The sequence below is a fragment of the Hemitrygon akajei genome, chromosome 12 (genome assembly GCF_048418815.1).
Source record: "Hemitrygon akajei chromosome 12, sHemAka1.3, whole genome shotgun sequence".
Lineage (NCBI taxonomy): Eukaryota > Metazoa > Chordata > Chondrichthyes > Myliobatiformes > Dasyatidae > Hemitrygon > Hemitrygon akajei.
Window position 1 is genome coordinate 27,148,310 of NC_133135.1, and position 15,386 is coordinate 27,163,695.

Consider the following 15,386-nt stretch of genomic DNA (forward strand, 5'->3'; position numbering starts at 1 on the left):
TGCAAATTAACTTTTAGGGAATCCAACACAAGGTCTCCTTTACACCTGTATTGGAGAGCGAAGGCATTACCGGAGTTTTCCGAGTTCAAAGGATTGGATAAAGTTAATGTCGTTCAGCGTCTTGGGAATGATCGACCTTTTTTTTGACTTCGTTCGGGAATTGTGGCATGCACATTTGAGTTGAACTCCTGCAAGGTCGGGAAGGTTTGTGCAGTGACCACCCTCCCGTCAAAAGGTCAGTTCCTTTTATTTCCTCATGATTTCTTTGAACAAGGCATCTCCCGGCTGTGATCGCCAGATTCATCATTACTTCGAAGGAATCGTTGTTTTGGGGAAGTCTCTCCTTAATGACTGTATAAATTGCATGGACTTTTAAATTTACCACTTACGTCTGTGCTTGGATGAGAACTCGTTAAGAACAGTTTCTACATTTGACTGTTTGTTAGATATTCCCACCTAACCGTTAACTTTCGGCTAAGTTAGTCGTTTGTTTACTTTTCAATGTCTTTGAGCAGTGGTTAATAGATCTTGGGATTTGTTTATAAACCTTATCTCAGTTTCATATCGATTATTGCTGGTTCGTAACAGGACCAAGACTTCTGGCTGCTCACTCTCACCCTTGAGAAAGCCATGGACATGATCAGAGACATCCCTGACCCTGGCACTAGGGAAGCAACGTACCATCCAAATGTCTCTATCGCACCCAGAGAACCTTGTCTCCATTCCTCTTCCTAAGGGATCTCTTATCAACACTGCAGTCCTCTTCACCTCTCCGCTCTTCTGAGCCACAGCACCTGATTCAGTGCCAGAGACCCGGTCACTGTGCTTCACCACCCCCCCAGTAGGTCATTCCCTCTCAATATTATCTAAAGTTTCACAATTATTATTGAGGGAAATGTCCACAGGTGTACTCTGCACTGGCTGTGCATTTCCATTCCTTCTCCTGACAGTCACCCAGTTACCTGTCTCCTGCAATCTAGGAGTGGCTACCTCTCTGTAGCTCCTGCTATCACCTCCTCATTCTCCCGTATGCGTCGAAGGTCTTCGAGCAACAGCTCCGGTTCCCTAATACATTCTCTCAGGAGCTGCAACACCTGCTCCTGGTGCAGATGTGTTTATCTTGGACACTCGACATCTCCCAGACCTCCCACATCCTACACACAGTACAAAACACTGCCCCTGGAGCCATTCTCACTACACTATGCACTAATAAACGAGGAATGAACAAATAAGGACAGAGCGAGAGTAACTTACAAGACCATCTATCTCACCCAAGCCTGAACCAGACGAGCCAAAGCCGCTCTAAAGACAGACACACTTCAAAAGAATGGTCGCTCTGCTTGCACTTGGATTATTCTTATGAGCCCTTTCCAATGAATCCTTCTTGCTGGTTGGTCACTCCTTGACTCAGAAAAAAACCGCCGCAAACTCTTCCTTCAAAACCTTGATCGCCGCCCTGATTAAGAAGTAGCTCTTTCCATGCACCCCCAGTGTGGATTGCCCGACAGAACTTTGTTATGCATTGACCAATTATTACCTCATCATTATTTATCCATCAAATAGCAAATTAAAGAGTCATCATTAAAATTAAATAACTCCACCGTGGTCCCAAGCCTGGCTGCAAAAGGAGGGTTAGCTACCCCATCCTGTAAAAACCCAGAGCTGAAATGCCAACAGAAGTGCCAAAGACCCGAGGAGAGTGAGGATCTTTGAAGATGGGTTACACCGGGGGATAACTTGAAAGACTGCCCAGGAAGGGGACTCTGACGAGCTGCTAACGGCAGTATATGCCCCAGCAGGGGTGATGGGCTTAAATAAGTAATGAAACCAAATGCCTAATTAATAACTATGATGGACACACTCATCATACCCCAGATGTGTTCATAAATACCAAAGGCTTCCATTTTTCGACCCTGTGTACATTGTTGGGTTCCAATGTGAAAGCTCGGGCAAACATATTTCCCCATCCACTGATAGAGTTCATTTGCAGGGTTCTGAGCCTCATTTACATGATTATTATTCTATTATCAGTCACAGAGAATCTTTTCCTTACAGAAAATGGAAGACAAAATAACTGAGAGAAACTAACCATGAGCCTTAACATATCCTGGAGACCGAGAACCCGTCAGTTCTTTCGGAGAACCATGCAGATGTACCTTCTCCTGCGCAATCAGTGGTTGCTGATGATGTTTATGAATTCTTCCTTTAATAATAAAAATAATATTAGTATTATTACATTTGTTAGGCAATTTTCCAGTAATTGGATACTTAAATATTTAATGCATGTTCCGAGAATGGTTATAATGAATCTCACATGATAATAAAGAAAAAACTAGCAATGGAACCTTCAGCTAAATGTGTCAGAGCACAAGGTAAACTTTAATTTAGAGAAAGGAAATATTAATATCTAAAGTTGAACATCAAGAAAACATCAGTTAAATAATTTTAAAACTGTTAAGACTAGTTTTCCATAGAACAATTGGGGAGCATCTTTTACAGAACACAGCCATTCCAACTAGGTTGCACAGATAATCAGAAAACTGTTTAATACTGCAATACATTTAAAAAATGCAAACAAACCTTTCTATCCTAGAGGCCAGTACATGCCTGCTCATACCAATCTGCGCCCTCCAATCTTCATCTAATGGCATTAAAACAACATTATCTCTTTTATCTCTTGTTTCTTTATTTGGCTTCCCTTTTGCTTCAACTCCTCCCTGTAGATGTTTCTGCATTCTAACTATATAATGAATAAAGACATTTCTTCTGAACTAACTGTTGAATTTATTAGTGTCCACCTTCAGTTTATGGCTTCTTGCTTTGGTTTTGAGACCTTTTGCAAGTCAACCTTCTTGTTCTAAACTAAATAAGCCACAACCTGTTTGACCTTTCCCCATAGATCTAATCTCAGTTCTATCATCATTTTAATAAATGTATTCTGTATCTTCTAGTACTTTCATATCCTTTTAATATGGATACCATTCTGTATTGTTCACAGGCTTACATGCATGTGGTCTGATCAAATTAATACACAACATGGTGAGATATGCAGTTGCAACTAGGCTCAAATTTCCTCCATTTGGGAGAAGGGAGGAAGATTCATGGGATTTTTCTTGACCAGCATCCAGTGGAAAACTCTGTTTGTGATGACTATTAGTATCACTAGACCCAGGCTTCCGAGGTCAAGAGAGTGGAGAGTGAATCTTTTCCACTTTATAATCTCTCGTGTACAGATTTCACTCTCATTCTCTATAACAATGGATAACAGAAACACTGCCATGTTCAGTCGATTGACCGTGAATGAACAGAATCAGTGCAAACCTAATGCAGGTAATGAACTGCCTCCACGCAATTCTATCGATGATTACATCCACCAAATCTTCATTTTCATTGTAATCTTCAAGATTGCCAATACCTTCAATTTCGTCATAGATCCTATCTTGCTGAGGTAGTGAAATTGTTTTATTTTCGCTTCTGCCCATTTCTGGCATCGCCAAGCCTCAATGCTTGAAATTGGAGTGAGCAAAACAGTTCTAAATTGTCTTGCTGTTTACTTCTCACCAACTATCAGTGACAAGAATCACTTTTGTATGAACACAAACATGTGCAGCTAACGTTATTTAAAAACTGCTCGCTCTAAGCACAGTATAGTATCTAAAGACCACACTGGTTCACGCAACTATCACTAGTTAGAAACTGTTCAGGAACAGTCTCCTGTCCCAATTAAATGGCATAGTGTCCCAAATAAACTAAGAAAATCCTGGCTATTTTCTCGATTAGTTTTTGTTCTTTATGAGTTATCCCAAATATGCAGCTGCCCTGATTAACCCAAGGAACAAGTAACTGGAACCCACTGAATATTATTTTCTATTGTACTTTGAGATAGAGTACAGTAACAAGCCTTTCCTACACCATTCAAATACACCCATGTGACCAAATAATCTACTAACCCAGACATCTTTAGAATGTGGAAGGAAACCAGAGCACCCAGAGGAAACCCATATCGTCGCTGGGAAAATGTACAAACTGCTTACGGACAGAAGCAGAATTCAACCAGGGTCACTGGTAACATTGTGCTAACTGCTACGCTACCACTCGACTTAGATGAATCATGTCCCTAGTGAAGGGAAGAACAGAATGCTCTTGTAAAACAAGGGAATGACCAGTGTTCAACTCCGGAGATGGAATAATTTGGATGACCCATGAAATATGGATGAAACCCAATATCACAATACGCTTGGACCCACTTGGAGTACTGTGCTCAGTTCTGGTCACCTCACCACAGGAAGGATGTGAAAGCCATAGAAAGGGTGCAGAGGAGATTTACAAGGATGTTGCCTGGATTGGGGAGCATGCCTTGTGAAAACAGGTTGAGTGAACTCGGCCTTTTCTTCTTGGAGCGACGGAGGATGAGAGATGACCTGATAGAGGTGTTATAAGATGATGAGGGGCATTGATCGTGTGGATAGTCAGAGGCTTTTTCCCAGGACTGAAATGGTTGCCACAAGAGGACACAGGTTTAAGGTGCTGGGGAGCAGGTACAGAGGAGATGTCAGGGGTAAGTTTTTTACTCAGAGAGTGGTGAGTGCGTGGAATGGGTTGCCAGCAATGGTGGTGGAGGTGGATACGATAGGGTCTTTTAAGAGACTTTTGGATAGGTACATGGAGCTTAGAAAAACAGAGGGCTATATGTAAGCCTAGTAATTTCTAAGTCAGAGGACATGTTCAGCACAACTTTGTGGGCCGAAGGACCTGTAGGTTTTCTATGTTTCTATGCTTACATAAATTCAAGCTACTCTGGTTTCTCAGAAATATCACTAACTGTGCATGGCAAAGATGTGCATTATCTGTAAGTGGCAAACCCACCATTTTCTGTGTTCCCATCTGCTAGAAAAATATAGTATTTTCTGTCCAAGTCAAAACGTTCACTATATTCAGGGAGCCGTGTTTTCCTTCTGAATGAACACTGGGTCACCCCATCTTCTAACCTCCATGCCATGTCATAAATAGAAGCCTGCCAAAAGAAATCATTGTTACAATTATTTCAAAGTTGAGATATCTGTTGCCATTGAATAGTGTAAACAGACTATATGAAAATGTTGTTTAAAATCCAGTAAGAAGAGTCTATCACTCATAAACTTCATTATTTCTAGAATCCAGATCTAGTGTTATATCTTACACTTCCATCTATTGAATCCTATTTTAGGAGATTCTGGTTTCAAAGTAAAGGATGGGTGGATCATAAAATGACAATATACCATTGTTCAAGGTGAATGTCTTCCCCTTAATATCTTTCTGATAAAAATCATAGCAAGCTTTTGTCTGCGTTCATCAACTGTTATGAATACCACATCCTCTTAAGCTTACTAATCAACCCTGAATCATTTATCTTTTCCAGGATGTTTTTTTCCCACAAGTCCTCTGTTATTAGAACATAGAATAAAGAACATTACAGGCCTTTCAGCCCACAATATTGTACCGATCTTTCAACCTATTCTAAGGACAATCTAACCCTTTCCTCCTATGTAATCTTCCATTTTTCTATCATCCATGTGCTCACCTAAGAATTTATTAAACGGCACTAATGTATCAGTATCTATCACCACTCCTGGTAAGATATTCTACACACCCACCTCTCTCTGTGTGCCAAACTCAACCCTGACATTCCCCCCTCCATGCTTTCCTCCAATCACCTTAAAATTATGCCCCTCCCCATTTTAGCTATTTCCACACTGGGGAAAAGACTCGGGCTACCCAGTCAATTTATGCCTCTTATTATCCTGTACACCTCTATCAAGTCACCTCTCATCCTCCTTCACTCCAAAGAGAAAAGCCCCAGCTCACTCAACCTGTCTTCCTAAGTTAATGCTAACATAAGGTTTTCTGACTCCAGTCATGGCTAAGAAATTGTTATAAACTGGAGAAAACCCTACTCACCTTAAAAGTGTACATAGCAAATTTGTAGTCAGAAGCCCCATTCGGGCTCACCTACCTGTGAATCCAGTATTGGATGTGAGCGGCCAGTGGAATGGGCTGGATTGATCTGTACACTTTGATCATTAACAACACACAAATAAACATCATCATCACCCTGAAACAGAAGATTTTAATTACATATAGATTCAAATTCAATACTACAAATAGTTTGCTGCATTTTTATTGTGCATTTTGTTCTCTCACTGACAAAATTAAATAAAGCTTTAAGAATGTATTGCAGGCATGTTTGCCCTTAGCCTCCACTGTTCTTACCTATTAACAGTATATTTTAATATGCCCTTATTTTTATTATGATCGAAAACCTTAAAAGGAAAGATTTTGAGGCCTCCTACCTGGCATTCATGCCTGATATTCAATAACTGTCCCAGCAAAGAGGTTCCCAAAGATAAGTTGAAGGAGCATTAAGAAACAGAAGCTCACCTACAGGTTCCACAAAATCAGACAAATTCATTGTGTTCAACAGCTGTCTTACTAGAGACTGATGGCTCCTTCCTGCTCTTCCTGGCCACTCTATAGCATCGAACATTTCCAGTAGCAGCTTCCTTATGAAGCCAAGCTCCCAAGTGCACTTCCTAGAAATGTTATCACGCATAAATATTTCAGGCAGATGACCAAAAACATGACTAGGCAGGTAGGTTTTATGGAGACACAAGAGATTTTGAAGATTCTGAAATTCCAGAGTAACATACACAAAAAGCTGGAGAAGCTTAGCTTGATGGAAAGGAATAAAGAGTCAACATTTCAGACTGAGATCCTTCATTAGGACTTAGGTTTCATGAAGTTTCTTAAAAGAATAGAAATGCAGAACGATCTGGGGAAGAACTACAGCACCTTGAGGACATTTGATGCTGAAGGCATGACCACTAATAGTAGATCAATCACATTTTAGATGCTCAAGAGGACAGATTTGCGGAAGTACAAATACCTCTAAGAGTTCTGTGACTGGAGGAAATTACAGAAATGAAGAGAGGTAAGATCACAAAGGGGCTTGATAAGAAGAATGGTAAACTTTAAAACAATGTATTACTTAATTAGGAACCAGTGTACGTTACAAGCTCAGAGGTGGCAGGTGAAGAAAGCTTGGTGAAGTTCGGGATATGGGCAGCAGAGTTTTGGATGATCCTAAGGTTATAGGAGGGCAGGAGTATACTGGAGGATATTTTCTGAAGCAAGGAAGGGTATAAATGAGAGTTAGAGAATGTGAGAGAATGAAAAGAAGAGGGTTAATGTAGGTTTGTGTAAATGGGTGCTTTATGGGTGGTGCAGACTCATTGATTTGAAGGGTTTGTAAGAGGCTGAGCAAGGCAACGGTTGAGCTGAAAAAGTGATAGAGATGTATGCTTAAAGTTCAAGTAACCAATGCTGCTTTATGTTTTTGTGTGGATTTAGTGCTGGCGACAAAGGCAAATTCTCCTCAAGTGAATGGATTGATGACACAGCCTCTGGACCCTAACAACTAGCATAATCAATGTCACTGCTTTTATCCAGGGCAACGATAATACTCACCATCCATTTGTCATTGGACAGGGCAAATGAGATGTACCCATTGGATGGTCCACTCAACTCAAAAAGTACAGAGGAGCCCTGTGGTGTAAACGAGAGGAAGAAGCACAATCTGTCGAGCTCAGGGTCACATCCAGTGGGATTCCGCAGGCAGGATTTCTGATTACCACAGACTGTGGCATTAACCTAACAACATAAAAAGCTAAAACAGACACTGAATCTTACCAATTCAATCTAACTATGCAAAGATTTTCAATTGCAAACTAGACGCTTGGTTTAAAGAAGTAATCCACTTTGAAAAATACACCTAGTAATTATAGAACATATGAAATCACCTCTGAAACAGCTTAAGTACTTAAAATCAACCACTTATGTGGCTTATTTAATTGATGGTGGGAAATGTATTTATTTATTTTTGTTGAGATATAGTGCACAGCAGGCCCTTCTGCCCCTTCAAGCCACACTGCCCAGCAACTGCCGATTTAACGCTAGCCTAATCACGGGACAATTTACAACGACCAATCAACCTACCATTGGTATGTCTTTGGGCTACGGGAGGAAACTGGACCACCCGGAGGAAACGAATGCGGACATGGGGAGAACGTACAAACTCCTTACAGGCAGCAGCGGGAATTGAAACCAGGTTGCCTGAACTGTAAAGCATTGTGCTAACCATTATGCTACCATTCCAGTGATTGTGGAAAAACCTGTGGAAAGTCCTTAACAAAGGATTTTGTTTGCTCTAGTATTAAAATTAATTTGGCTCCTTGGAAGAGAATAATTTCAGGTGGCACAAGGATGTTCATACTGCAGAAATAAATCTATGATATTAAGGAATATCAGGAATTTATGAAAAAGTCCACACTTTCTGAGTCCTACCTGAGGCTGAAATATAGAAAGCCTGACATGTGCTGGGCACCAATCCTAGGAATCTCTATGTGTGTATTTTCTCTTATCATTGCTCTCTCAAGTTCTGTAGGCCCCACTGCAGCTACAACTCCCATTTTCCACTGGTTTCAGCCTGACTTCACCTCTCCATTATCTACTGGCCTGACACATGTCACCACATTACAGGTCATATATTTGTCAACAGCAGAAGTTATTTTTATGGCTTTTCCATCTAGACAGTAGAACTCATGTCAGACTGCTATTCATTGGCTACAGCTCAGCATTCATCACAACCATCATATCCAAACTCATTATCAATCTTAAAGAAATACACACAAAATGCTGGAGGAACTCAGCAGGCCAGGCAGCATCTATGGAAAAAAGTACAGTCGATGTTTCAGGCTGAGACCCTTTGACAGGACTGAAACATTGACTGTATTTTTTTCCACAGATGCTGTCTGGCTTGCTGAGATCCTCCAGCACATTGTGTGTGTTGCTTGGATTTCCAGGATCTTCAGATTTTCTCTTGTTTATCAATCTTAAAGACATGACCCTATCTACTTCCTCTGCAACTAGACGGTCAACTTCCTCATCAGCAGATTTCAATTAATGAGGATTGGTAACAACATCACATTGTTACTGACCATTAACAAGGGTGCACCTCAAAGCTATGCATTTAGACCCTGCTCTACAATCTATAAGCAAATGATGTGGTTAAGCACAGCTCCAATGCCACATGCAAATTCATTGATGACACCACTGTTACTGGACAAATCACAGATAGTGATGAGTCAGTGTACAGCAGTGAGGTAAGACACAAGAACCTCTCATTCAGCAACTGTAAAGCTAAAGATCATTGACTTCATCAAGGGGAAGGGAACAAATAGGCACCAGTCTACACTGGGGGATTGGCAGCGGAGAGAATCAGCAGCTTTTAATTCCTGGGCATTAGCTTATCGAATGACCTGTCCTGGGCCAAGCATATAGACGCAATCTTAAGGGAAGCGCGGCAACTTATTTTCTTCTTGTCAATGAACACTCAATCCAAACTTCTGCAAATGTACCTTTGAAAGCATCCTGACTGGTTGCATATGGTCTTCTAGAGCAATTCGAATACACACGAATGTAAGAAGCTGCAGAGATTAGTAGGCAGAGTAGACTCCACCCAATACAGGGGTCGCTGCTACAAGAAGGCAACATCCATCATCAAACTCTCCTCTCCTATCAGATTCCTTCTTCTCCAGCCCTTGACCTGTCCCACCCACCTAGCTTCTCCTATCATCTTCCAGCTAGACTATACCCCCAACCCTTTTTACTCTTGGCTTCTTCCCCCTTGCTTCTAAGTCTTGAAGAAGAGTCTCAGCCCAAAATGTCGATTATCCATTCATTTCCATTGATGCTGCTTGACCTGCTGAGTTCCTCCAGCATTTTGTGTCTGTTGCTATCCATCATCAACGATCCTCTTCAATGGGCCATGCCATCTTTTCACAGCCACTAACAGGTAGGAGGTATAAAAGCCTGAAGTCCCACCCCACCATGGTCAAGGACAGGGGCAGCACAGTAGCATAGCAATTTGCATTACAATACATTATTACAACATCAGTGATCCAGGTTCAATTGCGCCGCTGTCTGTACAAAGTTTGTGAATTCTCCACATGGCTGCGTGGGTTTCATCCAGGTGCTCCAGTTTCTTCCTACATTCTAAAGACGTACAGGTCTAATTGGGTTGTGCACTCATTAGGCCCAAAAGGTAATGTTACCATGTTGTACCGCAAAATTTAAATAAAATAAAAGAACAACTGCTTTCCTTCAAACATTCTTTTCTTGAACCAACCAGTACAACATCATGACAACTTTAATCACCTTCCACTAAAAAGACCTTTGTCTTCTAATTGTGTTCTGTCTTGCAAAAATTGTGAAAAGTTTATGTTTGTTTTTTTCTGGTGAAAGCTGCTTATATAAAGCTCTGTGTCTGATGCTGTTGCAAGTAAGTTCTTCATTGCACTTGTGCATACTTGTGCTTGTGCATATGACAATCTCATCTTCAACTCGTACAGCATAAAAACCAGATTATACGGTCCATCATATCTACCTCAACTACCATGCCTACCTATACTAATCCCACTTGTCTGCTTTAATTCCATATTCATCTGTCCTGCTCATTCAAGTACCTGTCAAGATGCCTTTTCAAAGTTGTTACCATTCCTGCCTCCTCCACCTTCTCTGGAAGCTCATTACAGATAGATACTAATTACCCCTTGAATCAAGCATTTAGCTGTTAGATCCTCTTTTTACCTCCTCCCTGTAACCTTAAACCTACACCTTCTAGTTTTTGGCACTCAGTCATGAAAAATAGACTCTGGCAATCCAAAAGATTACAGGATTCTGGCGAAGGGCGCTGAGTAGGCTACGGTCAATTATGGAAAACCCTGAACATCCTCTACATAGCACCATCCAGAGACAGAGAAGCAGTTTCAGCGACAGGTTACTATCGATGCAATGCTCCTCAGACAGGATGAAGAGGTCAATACTCCCCAATGCCATTAGGCTTTACAATTCAACCGCCAGGACTTAAGAACTTTTTTTTAAAGCTATTATTAATGCTTTTTGAGTTAGTGATTTAGATGCATATCATATTTTTACTGAGTTAAGTATTGTATGTAATTAGTTTTTGCTACAACAAGTGTATGGGACATTGGAAAAAAAAAAGGTTGAATTTCCCCATGGGGATGAATAAAGTATCTATCTATCTAGCAGTTTAACTCAATCTGAGTCAATCTGAGATTGTACACAGGTACAATCAAGTGGCAAACATCATTCACCAAAATCTTGCTTTAAAATACAAACTCATAAAAGAAACTATACCTTATTATAAATACAAGCTTGATCCACTTTTAGAATTATAGTCAGAGCCCCACAAATTATATTACGATCAATCCATTATTACAGATAGGACAATCCATAATAACTGTCCAGATATAATATCACAGGATGAACAAGCAAGAATAACTCACTTAATAGATGTAGCCATTCCAAACACACATAAATTTCAGAATCAGTAAGTGAGCAACACCTGAAATCTGCTGAATTAAAAAAGGGAATTGAAAGACTATGGAACGTGACCAGGGTGTACATTGTTCCAATGGTAATATCTACAACTCGTATCATCCCAAAGTCACTGCACAATAGTGTTGAACAATTAGGGCTACACAGCATATTTATGTAAATCTCCAGAAAGCCACAATACTAAACTGCACTGGAATAGTCCAGAAGTCCAGAAGAGTAATATTCAACATTAAACAGCCAAGATTCAATGCTCATTTTTTTAGATATCTCCAAATTAGACACTTTATTACTCCTTTAATTCCTAACTTCCCTGAAATGCCTGAGAAAAATGTTATGGACTTATTTCTTTCTATTAATCCACTAGGTAAAGGTTTAATATCATTTATTTGTGATAAATTAGCAGCCTTACGACGTGCCCCTGTGGATAAAATTAAAATGGCATGGGAGCATGATTTAAATACCTCCTTATCTGATGAGACTTGGGACTCGATTCTCAAATTGGTTAATTCAACCTCTCTTTGTGCTCGCCATTGCCTTTTACAGTTTAAGATTGTTCATAGATTCCATATGTCTAAATCTAAATTATCTCGATTTTACCCTAACATTAGTCTGCTTTGTGATAAATGCAAAAGGGGCGAGGCCTCTCTCATTCATATGTACTGGCTTTGTCCTAGCTTGGAGAAATTTTGGAAAGATGTCTTCATAACGTTATCGCATATTCTGAATCACCACCTAGAACCTGACCCTTTAATTGCTTTGTTCGGTTTCTGGGGTGAGACAGATTTACGTCTGAGTTCGACTAAGTGTCGAATATTATCTTTTGCCTCTCTCCTGGCTAGACGTTTAATCCTCCTTAGATGGAGAGATGTTGCCCTGCCCACGCATGCTCAATGGCTTAACGATATTATGGCCTGCTTAGACCTTGAAAAAATTCATTATTCAGTTCTTAATTCGGATTTAAAGTTCCATAAGGTCTGGGGACCTTTTATTGAGTACTTTCATAACCTTCCTCTTGACTAGGGTTTTTTTTCGGTCCCTTGCTTTCAGCTCCTTCTCTTTTTTTTGGTAGTAGGCATTAATATCTTCTGTTGCTAAGTGTATTTACAGTTTTGGGGGTTTGATTGTCCTGATTTATATTCTTTATATTGTGTTGTGGTTGGTCTGGAGTTTTTTTTGTTGTGGGGCTTGGGGAGGATACTAATTTTACATGTCTTCAATTTGGGTGCTTTCTCAATTATCTTTCTTTGTATCATATTATTATTGTATGTTTATTTTTGCACTATCAATGTTCTTCATTTTGATCTGGGGTTTTTTTTATCTTGTATTAAAAAACTAATTAAAAAAAACAGCCAAGATTGTTTGTTTCCTATCAGAAAATTGCTTAAAATGCTCAAGTACCAGAGATGGAAATAACTACATATAAAAAAAATCCCAACTGAGAAATTGGAATCCATTTCATTTCTTGGAAATCTGACACAAGCCCTTTTTCTAAAATGCACCATTTTATGTAAAAATTTGTCTTTAGAAAGTAACTCAATATTTTCAAAAGAACATGAACTAACTTGAATTGACTTTATTTCTTACATCCTTCACATACGTAAGGAATAAAAGTCTTTATGTTACAGCTCTGTCTGAATGTGCAAATTATAGTAACTTGTAATAAAGAATATGTACAGTAAGATGTACAACAGAACAGTCAATATAGCTTAGAAATACAATTGTTTCAGCATGAATTAATCAGTCTGATGGCCTGGTGGAAGAAGCTGTCCTACAGCCTGCTGGTTCTGGCTTTAATGCTTGATGGTTACATGGATCTTAGATTATTGGCTTCAAATAGATGCTTTTCTAGGTCTATAGGGCTTGAGGTTTCTAGTTTGGTATATGCCTACACAAATTAAATAAATGTGAGAAGGATTCCCACAATAATAAACCCATGAAATAAAGGATTGCTTCTCATCTGGAAGGTCAAATTCAGTAAATTATCCATTTGTCTACTATAAACATAAATAAATACTATTGTTACACATCCCATAGCAACTCTTCATCTTGAAATGTGAACCCAAATCCTTAATCTACACTTTGTATTTGAAAAGTGCTTACTGGTTTAGCTAGCTGGATGGTTGTTGGTAGTTTTGGTGGAGATTCAGTTGCAAGCTGTTGTGACAAAGAAGAAGCATTTACTTGAGAAATTATTGGACCACGTATTTTGACCCAATAAATATTGAACTTCTGAACCACTGTGGCCCTGAAAAGCAAAAAAAAAAGTTTAAATTAAGGAAGAATTAATTACCTTTGTGCTATCTTTTTTCAGGTTAAAAGTTAAACCAGGCTATAAACTTAGCAATGGGGAGATGGTGGGATGGGTGGGAAGGGGAGCTGGATAATCTTTCTTTATTGATCTACACCCAAAGTACAGTGAGTGAATCAGTATTTTGAATACAAAAATGTTAAGTTATCTAGATAATCTGACTTGACATCTGCCTGTAACCTAGCAATCAGCAAGATGTTGCACAGCCCTTTTCTGCTCCTGGACAGTAGGTGGATCAATGATATTAAATTCAAGCCCAAAATGTATTCATCTCTGTCCTAACAACCTCATCCTCAGTAATACTTTTAAAATACCATATTAAGAAGGAAGAGTATTTTTTCACAGAGATTACCATGAAACTCGTTATGTGTTTCAGTCTATATGCACAAAGGAGCTGTTGTGAATCCTCATGCAATGCACATTTGGATGTTGTCACTGTTACATTGATCATGAGAAATCATGCACAAGAACCCAGGCATGCATAAATGGATGCAAAGAATTGCAATTTTCATTTACATGTCCAGTCACAGCTAGAACAAACCATTCATGCAGAGGGTTGTGAGGCCTGTTTCAGCAGTATTTGGGACCTATCTGTTACAGGAAGGTTCACTTTAATGTGTCACAATAGATCACCCTTTTTTGGCACCCATGTCCCACCTAACATCCACTTTTAGGTCCCCATCCCACAACCCCTGCCTGTAAGAATATCACAGAACTTCTTCAAAATCTATGGAAATGACTCCTCATGAGTACCAAACTAGAGGACACCCATCAATTCTCCCCCATCCCTCCCCTCAACACCACTACTAACATGCTGCCTAACCCAAGTCTTATCAACTTCCACCTCAACCCTCCTACTGATCTTTATCATAATACATGTTGATGTCAAGCAACCGATTGCTCAAGGCTTCTTGTCACATGACAAGCCTGCAATCCTTCCCCCATGCCACCCTACACCCGGAACTCACTGCTCAACTCGTGAGTTTCTGTGTACAAGGGATAGTGTTTGTATTAGATTAGACCTGTTCAATCTACATGCACAACAGAGTGGGCCTCATAATCTGACATAATTCACAACAGGTCCCTAGTGAATGTGTGTTAACCCTTCCCACATTATTCGTTCAATGTACTTAAAATGTGGCTAATCATCTTCTCAGCTTTAGAAGTTGCACCCACACTTTCACAAATTTGTATGTTACATTTATATCTTGGACATGCCACAATTATTCTCTGTGAAAAAGACGTGGCTGGCTTACAACAGTCTTAATATATCCCGTGAATGTTGTCTGTTAATTGCATTGCAATGCTTACAGGAATTGGATGTGATCTGGATTTGGCATAGGTGGGTTCCAAAGGACCTCAATTGTGTGCTTTCCTGATGAGCTTTTGTGACTGACTGCTGAGTCCTATGGAAGAGACACAATGCTCAACATAAGTTGTGTGTTAAGTAGGTAATATAGAAAGTTAAAAATTGTTCCACACTTTTTTTTTGCTGTTTAAGCACCGCTGTGAGACTCCTACTGCTGCACAAAAATGACAACTCCAGTTGCAGTCTTCAGGACAGTGCTGTTGGGCTTTCCAGTGTTACATAAGAACATAAGAGATAGGAGCAGGAGTAGGCCAA

General features: G+C 39.8%; 1 protein-coding gene across 1 annotated transcript in view; it reads right to left on the reverse strand.

Annotated features, from left to right (window-relative positions):
* Positions 1 to 15,386, reverse strand: part of frrs1a (ferric-chelate reductase 1a) — a 56,077-nt gene that overhangs the window by 25,424 nt on the left and 15,267 nt on the right. Inside the window, exons 4-9 of the mRNA XM_073062765.1 lie at positions 15,074 to 15,168; positions 13,555 to 13,699; positions 7,504 to 7,686; positions 5,993 to 6,091; positions 4,867 to 5,014; positions 2,090 to 2,203 (exon numbers count right to left, since the gene is read on the reverse strand). Of these exons, the coding sequence (XP_072918866.1) occupies positions 2,090 to 2,203; positions 4,867 to 5,014; positions 5,993 to 6,091; positions 7,504 to 7,686; positions 13,555 to 13,699; positions 15,074 to 15,168 (784 nt within the window). The remainder of the gene's footprint in view (positions 1 to 2,089; positions 2,204 to 4,866; positions 5,015 to 5,992; positions 6,092 to 7,503; positions 7,687 to 13,554; positions 13,700 to 15,073; positions 15,169 to 15,386) is intronic.